Below are 8,552 nucleotides of genomic sequence, written 5' to 3' on the forward strand. Positions count from 1 at the left end.
GCGTTACACAGCACTGGGAGGTGAAGCCAGGCACATCCTAGAGGAAAACCTGGTCCGTCTGCTTTCACCAGCACTGGGAGATGAAGGACAGGCAACATCTAGAGGAAACCTGGTCCAGTCTGCTTTACACCAGACACTGGGGATGTAAGGACAGCAATCATCCGAGGAAACCTGGTTCACACAACAACACACAACACCACACAACACACACAACACCACCAACCAGCCACACAACACACTGACCTAACAACACAAGTCCCAGCTCGACAGAGGCCCAGCTCAATGAGCTCCATCAGGCCATAGATTTGCATATCATTAGGTGATATGTGGGTTTGCTTCTTCATAAGATACTTAGATGGAGTTTGGAATCCTGTTTCTGTAGTGAGACAGATTGATGTACAGGACACCCCCTGGACAGGACACTAGTCTATCAAACTGCTGATATACCTGTACCTTATGACCTGTAAGGAAGCACTCCATTCAGATGCATACATCCCTCAAATGGAACAATGTGAAAAAGAAAATACTGGAGGATGACAGACAAACACTTCACAATAGTTTACATATAAACAAAAACAATGTGTATACAAAACAATTACTGTTTACTGGATATAAATTGCAATACTATCAGGATGTAAATTTTTATTAGCAACCATGATTATTATCAACAACAACAAAAAAAWTCACTAATTGAAAACTCTCTCTGTTCTCTTATAAAAAAATACCCAGTTTTTATAAAAGTAAATCTATGTTTGCTAGTTGGAGACAGGTCAGCTCAGGTTAGTCCACGTCAGCTGATTCCGTCCCTTCAGTTGTTCTGTGATTCTATAATTCCGTAGAATGTTCTAGATTGTTCACGAAGAAGCCTTTTCAAACGGTGATTCTGAATTCCATTTCAGTTGATCAGGAGCTGAATTCAACGAGAGTGTGGTCCCTTCTCCAAGAGACAGCATTAGAATATCATTGACATATAGTGCATTATATACAAAAACACTGTACAAATCTATATTAAAATAAATCTAGCGTTTGCCTCTACATTGTATTCTACCTGCTGTAAATAAATATTTGGTTGACTGACTTCATTATGTAGGAAATAGTTGAATCCATAGCAAAGTAAAGACTAGAAAGACATGGCGATCCACCAGTGATGGTATCCAGTCATGCCTTTCGAGCCTCTCAGTGATGTATACTGCACATGCATTTAGAGACAATACCAATGTCTAGTGAGATTGGTAGCCGGGGCTTGGTAGCCAATGACGAGACGATATGTGCTGGTGATTTGCCTGTCAGGCCATGTGGGTAAATGAACTCCGGGTTTGAATAATGATGTCATCCTGCTCTCAGATCAAGCCAGTTGTAGATAACATGTTGTTACTCGATATGGCTATGTTATTCTAAACTACACTCATCGGCCACTTTATTAGGTACACAACCACGTTCACCAAATGGATCGCTCCTACAGACAGTGAGTCATGTGGCCCTGGCTTGCTATATAAAGCAGACAGGCTTCAAGGCATTCAGTTACTGTTCCATTGAACGTTAGAATGAGAAAAACGAGTGACCTAAACCACTGAGCGTGGTGATTCAGTATCTCATAAATGGCCGTCCTCCTCCTTCACGTGTACCTAATTAACTGGCCTGCTACTAGATGGGTGTACCTAATATACTGGGCTGGTACTAGATGGGTGTACCTAATTAACTGGCCTGGTACTAGATGGGTGTACCTAATATACTGGCCTGGTACTAGATGGGTGTACCTAATTAACTGGCCTGCTACTAGATGGGTGTGAGGTAGATGTGAAGAGGAGGAGGTGAAGGGGAGGAGGAGGAGGAGGAAGGAGGAGGGGGAGGGAGAGGTGGAGGAGTTGGAGAGGGGGGAGAGGAAGAGGACGAGAGGTGGAAGAGAGGAGGAGGTGGTAGAGGAAGAGAGGAGGAGGAGGTGGTAGAGGAAGAGAGGAGGGGGAGGAGGTGGTCGAGGAAGAGGTGGAGGGAGAGGAGGAGGTTCCTTGTAATGGTAAAAAAAAATCAGAACTGGGGAGGAAGGATATAGAATGTGTCTGTCTGACCACTTCAGTCAACCAGAAGAGTCCCACTGAGGCTGTACTGGGGTGATGAGGCTGTACTGGGGTCCTGTGATTATAAAACAGGGGCTGTACTGGGGTCCTGTGATTATTAAAACAGGGGCAGTACTGGGTTCCTGTGGTTATTAAAACAGGGGCTGTACTGGGGTCCTGTGATTATTAAAACAGGGGCTGTACTGGGGTCCTGTGATTATTAAAACAGGGGCAGTACTGGGGTCCTGTGGTTATTAAACGGGGCAGACTGGGTTCCTGTGGTATTAAACACAGGGCAGTACTGGGTTCCTGTGGTTATTAAAACAGGGGCAGTACTGGGTTCCTGTGGTTATTAAAACAGGGGCAGTACTGGGTTCCTGTGGTTTATTAAAACAGGGGCAGTACTGGGTCCTGTGGTTATTAAAACAGGGGCAGTACTGGGGTCCTGTGGTTTTAAACAGGGCAGTACTGGGGTCCTGTGGTTATTAAAAACAGGGGCAGTACTGGGGTCCTGTGGTTATTAAAACAGGGCAGTACTGGGTTCCTGTGGTTATTAAAACAGGGGCAGTACTGGGGTCCTGTGGTTATTAAAACAGGGGCAGTACTGGGTTCTGTGGTTATTAAAACAGGGCAGATACAGTGAACTGTTTTGGCATTGTACTCCAGCACTTTAGATTTGAAATGATACAGCCCTTTTTGTACCAAGTTCCCCATTTTAGGGGAAAAGTTAAGTATTTGGTTCTATATTCCTAGAACGCAATGACTACATCAAGCTTGTGACTCTACACACTTGTTGGATACATTTGCTGTTTGTTTTGGTTGTGTTTCAGATTCTATTGTGCCCAATAGAAATGAATGGTAAATAATGTATTGTATTTGGAGTCAATTTAATTGTAAATAAGAATAGAATATTTTTATATATAGAATATAACACTTTAATGTGGATGATGAGTGAGAAACTTACAGACGCACAAATATTATACCCCTCACAAAAATGTCTTGGGGGTATGCTAACCTCCCTGTTATTGTAATGGTGAGAGGTTAGCATGTCTTGGGGTATGCTAACCTCCCCTGTTATTGTAATGGTGAGAGGTTGGCATGTTTTGGGGGTATGCTAACCTCCCCTGGTATTGTAATGGTGAGAGGTTAGCATGTCTTGGGGGTATGCTAACCTCCCCTGTTATTGTAATGGTGAGAGGTTAGCATGTCTTGGGGGTATGCTAACCTCCCCTGTTATTGTAATGGTGAGAGGTTAGCATGTCTTGGGGGTATGCTAACCTCCCCTGTTATTGTAATGGTGAGAGGTTAGCATGTCTTGGGGGTATGCTAACCTCCCCTGGTATTGTAATGGTGAGAGGTTGCATGTCTTGGGGGTATGCTAACCTCCCCTGGTATTGTAATGGTGAGAGGTTAGCATGTCTTGGGGGTATGCTAACCTCCCCTGTTATTGTAATGGTGAGAGGTTAGCATGTCTTGGGGGTATGCTAACCTCCCCTGTTTTGTAACGGTGAGAGGTTAGCATGTCTTGCATCTGTAACTTTCTCACTCACCGTGATTCATTAAGGACTACTTTAATACACAAGTGAATTTGTACCAATACGTTTGGTCCTCTAAAATGGGGAGGGACTAGGTACAGAAAGTGCTGTACTTTCTAAACGGTTCACCCGAATGGATGAAAATACCCTGAAATGAATGTTGACAGTCTGACCTTTACCTCATAGTCATTGTATCATTTCAAAGTGCTGGAGTACAGAGCCAAAACAAAACACATGTGTCACTGTCCCAATACTTTTGGAGCTCAGGAATCACAGAAGGCCTTTCATTCTGGGTGTTTTGGCCTCCCTCTTTAAGGTGCTACTCAAACTGCACTAGGTCCTCCTCTCCAGCGGCTGGTTAATTCTATTCAAACAAGTAAAAAGCCATGATGATGATGGTGGTGATAGCGATGATGATGGTGATGATGATGAGACTAGTCAGCTGTTTATTTTCCAGGGTGCTTCAGGCTTCCAGTAGGAGGAAGGTCCAGCAGTCCTTCCCTGAAAAGGTCCATCTTCATTTAGATAGTAGATTGTAATCCCTAATCTCTCTGACAGTGCAAAGTGGAATATCCTTGATAGGTGGCGATGTTGCAGAGAGATTGTTCTATGTGTGTGTGTGGTAATTGTCCCTATCTGCAGGCGCAGGAGTCCACAGTCATGTTTGGGTAGACTTTGAGCACACGTTCTTGTCCTCGTCGAAGAAGAGGATGGAGAGGGAAGACATCTTGTCTGGGACACAGCAGGGCTCAGGGATACCAGACACCACCCCTACCGCTCTCACAATGCTCTGGATGGTGGCGTGGTTACTAGGCTTCAGAGACTACAGGACAGAAGAGAAGGAGGTTAAAGAGGTTAAAGACAACATTCTATACTAACTAACCAGACAATGTTCTATCAGACTGGAGTAACTAACCGACAATGTCTATCTGACTGGAGTAACTAACCGGGACATTGTTCTATCAGACTGGAGTAACTAACCGGACAATGTTCTTCTGACTGGAGTAACTAACCGACAATGTTCATCAGACTGGAGTAACTAACCAGACAATGTTCATCAGACTGGAGTAACTAACCGGACAATGTTCTATCAGACTGGAGTAACTAACCGGACAATGTTCTGACTGGAGTAACTAACCAGACAATGTTCTATCTGACTGGAGTAACTAACCAGACAATGTTCTATCAGACTGGAGTAACTAACCAGACAATGTTCTATCAGACTGGATAACTAACCAGACAATGTTCTATCTGACTGGAGTAACTAACCAGACAATGTTCTATCAGACTGGAGTAACTAACCAGACAATGTTCTATCTGACTGGAGTAACTAACCAGACAATGTTCTATCTGACTGGAGTAACTAACCGGACAATGTTCTATCAGACTGGAGTAACTAACCGGACAATGTTCTATCAGACTGGAGTAACTAACCGGACAATGTTCTATCAGACTGGAGTACTAACCAGACAAATATCTATCTGACTGGAGTAACTAACCAGACAATGTTCTATCTGACTGGAGTAACTAACCAGACAATGTTCTATCAGACTGGAGTAACTAACCGAGAATGTTTATATCTGACTGGAGTAACTAACCAGACAATGTTCTATCTGACTGGAGTAACTAACCGACAATTTCTATCGACTGAGTAACTAACCGGAGAATGTTCTATCTGACTGGAGTAACTAACCGGAGAATGTTCTATCTGACTGGAGTAACTAACCGGACAATGTTCTATCTGACTGGAGTAACTAACCACACAATGTTATCAGACTGGAGTAACTAACCGGACAATGTTCTATCTGACTGGAGTAACTAACCGGAGAAATGTTCTATCTGACTGGAGTAACTAACCAGACAATGTTCTATCTGACTGGAGTAAACTACCGACAATGTTCTATCTGACTGGAGTAACTAACCAGACAATGTTCTATCAAACTGGAGTAACTAACCAGACAATGTTCTATCTGACTGGAGTAACTAACAGACAATGTTCTATCTGACTGGAGTAACTAACCGGAAATTTTCTATCAGACTGGAGTAACTAACCAGACAATGTTCTATCTGACTGGAGTAACTAACCAGACAATGATCTATCTGACTGGATAACTAACCAGACAATGTCTATCTGACTGGAGTAACTAACCAACAATGTTCTATCAGACTGGAGTAACTAACCGGACAATGTTCTATCTGACTGGAGTAACTAACCGGACAATGTTCTACCAGACAGATGGAGTAACTAACCAGACAATGTTCTATCAGACTGGAGTCTAACCAACAATGTTTATCAGCTGGAGTAACTAACCGACAATGTTCTATCAGACTGGAGTAACTAACCGACAATGTTCTATCAGACTGGAGTAACTAACCGGACAATGTTCTATCTGACTGGAGTAACTAACCGGACAATGTTTATCAGACGGAGTAACTAACCGGCAATGTCTCAGACTGGAGTAACTAACCGGACAATGTTCTATCAGACTGGAGTCTAACCGGAGAATGTTCTATCTGACTGGAGTAACTAACCGGACAATGTTCTTCTGACTGGAGTAACTAACCGGACAATGTTCTATCTGACTGGAGTAATAACCAGACAATGTTCTATCAGACTGGAGTAACTAACAGAACAATGTTCTATCTGACTGGAGTAACTAACCAGACAATGTTCTATCTGACTGGAGTAACTAACCAGACAATGTTCTATCAGACTGGAGTAACTAACCAGACAATGTTCTATCTGACTGGAGTAACTAACCAGACAATGTTCTATCTGACTGGAGTAACTAACCAGACAATGTTCTATCAGACTGGAGTAACTAACCAGACAATGTTCTATCTGACTGGAGTAACTAACCAGACAATGTTCTATCAACTGGAGTAACTAACCAGACAATGTTCTATCAGACTGGAGTAACTAACCAGACAATGTTCTATCTGACTGGAGTAACTAACCGACAATGTTCTATCTGACTGGAGTACTAACCAGACAATGTTCTATCAGACTGGAGTAACTAACCGACAATGTTCTATCTGACTGGAGTAACTAACCGACAAGTTCTATCTATGGAGTAACTAACCGGAGAATTTCTATCAGACTGGAGTAACTAACCAGACATGTTCTATCTGACTGGAGTAACTAACCAGACAATGTCTATCTGACTGGATTAACTAACCAGACAATGTCTATCTGACTGGAGTAACTAACCACACATGTTCTATCAGACTGGAGTAACTAACCGGACAATGTTCTATCTGACTGGAGTAACTAACCGGACAATGTTCTATCGACGACTGGAGTAACTAACCAGACAATGTTCTATCAGACTGGGATAATAACCAGACAATGTTCTATCAGACTGGAGTAACTAACCAGACAATGTTCTATCAGACTGGAGTAACTAACCAACAATGTTCTATCAGACTGGAGTAACTAACCGGAACAATGTCTATCTGACTGGAGTAACTAACCGGACAATGTTCTATCAGACAGGAGTAACTAACCGGACAATGTTCCATCAGACTGGAGTAACTACCGGACAATGTTCTATCAGACTGGAGTAACTAACCGGACAATGTTCTATCTGACTGGAGTAACTAACCGGACAATGTTCTATCTGACTGGAGTAACTAACCGGACAATGTTCTATCTGACTGGAGTAACTAACCAGACAATGTTCTATCAGACTGGAGTAACTAACCAGACAATGTTCTTATCTGACTGGAGTAACTAACCAGACAATGTTCTATCTGACTGGAGTAACTAACCAGACAATGTTCTATCAGACTGGAGTAACTAACCAGACAATGTTCTATCTGACTGGAGTAACTAACCAGACAATGTCTATCGTGACTGGAGTAACTAACCAGACAATGTTCTATCAGACTGGAGTAACTAACCAGACAATGTTCTATCTGACTGGAGTAACTAACCAGACAATGTTCTATCAGACTGGAGTAACTAACCAGACAATGTTCTATCAGACTGGAGTAACTAACCGACATGTTCTATCTGACTGGAGTAACTAACCAGACAATGTTCTATCTGACTGGAGTAACTAACCAGACAATGTTCTATCGACTGGAGTAACTAACCAGACAATGTTCTATCTGACTGGAGTAACTAACTGGACGATGTTCTGAAAGAGCCGGCGTGATGTCACCATTCTCGACTCAGTGACAGGTTGTTGAAAGAAAAGTACTTCAAAACATCATGTGAACACAGTTGTGCTCATTGTTATCAACACAGACTGCTATCATAATATATGACATTTCACATCCCCTGTTGTTCAATATACACCAATAAACTACATTAATCTCCAAATTGGGGTCACCGGATATCTTGATGTAAATTTGGGATCATGTGAGTGAAACAATGGGAAACAATGGTTGACAACAGCAGTTCTACATTCTGCCACACGGTGGTGCTGAAGGGCCACTGAAGTTGACAAACAGAGTCTGTGAGTAGCTGTTATATGAGCCTGCCAAGCCAGGCTCTGGAGAGCTACAGTGTGCAGCACTTTGTTACACCTGATTCCGCTCATCAAGAACTTGGAACAAAAGCCTGCCGGAACAAAAGCCTGCCTGGAACAAAAGCCTGCCGGAACAAAAGCCTACCGAAAACAAAAGCCTGCGGAACAAAAGCCTACTGGAACAAAAGCCTACTGGAACAAAAGCCTGCCGGAACAAAAGCCTGCGGAACAAAAGCCTGCCGGAACAAAAGCCTGCCGAACAAAAGCCTGCCGGAACAAAAAGCCTGCTCAACCTGCAGCTCTCCAGGATGAGGTTGGGGACCCTGTCTGGGAAACACATACTGGCACATTATTAATTACATGAAGCATTGAGACATACCTTAGGCATGGGGAACTGGCATGACCCTGAGCATAGTAGGCATCAAAAGACTTGGGAGATATAATCCACTCGCTCCAGCCAATGTCTGCGAAGTCCACCTTCAGGTAAG

At 43.0% G+C, this 8,552-nt stretch overlaps 1 protein-coding gene and 1 long non-coding RNA gene across 2 annotated transcripts in view; both read right to left on the reverse strand.

The window, feature by feature from the left end:
- Positions 1-627: 627 nt before the first annotated feature.
- On the reverse strand, positions 628-1,782 carry LOC139025593 (uncharacterized). Its single transcript, XR_011477191.1, has 2 exons — positions 1,712-1,782; positions 628-1,677 (listed from the first exon to the last, which is right to left on the reverse strand). It is a non-coding gene; the product is annotated as an uncharacterized lncRNA (long non-coding RNA).
- Positions 1,783-2,595: 813 nt separating this feature from the next.
- LOC112074969 (bone morphogenetic protein 3-like) overlaps positions 2,596-8,552 on the reverse strand; it is a 19,302-nt gene continuing 13,345 nt past the window's right edge. The window contains 4 exon segments of the mRNA XM_024142035.2: positions 2,596-4,274; positions 4,277-4,412; positions 8,444-8,478; positions 8,481-8,551. Coding sequence (XP_023997803.1) covers positions 4,222-4,274; positions 4,277-4,412; positions 8,444-8,478; positions 8,481-8,551 — 295 coding nt within the window. The 3' untranslated portion in view covers positions 2,596-4,221.

Source organism: Salvelinus sp. IW2-2015, unplaced genomic scaffold, assembly GCF_002910315.2.
Source record: "Salvelinus sp. IW2-2015 unplaced genomic scaffold, ASM291031v2 Un_scaffold2908, whole genome shotgun sequence".
In the NCBI taxonomy this organism is placed as follows: domain Eukaryota; kingdom Metazoa; phylum Chordata; class Actinopteri; order Salmoniformes; family Salmonidae; genus Salvelinus; species Salvelinus sp. IW2-2015.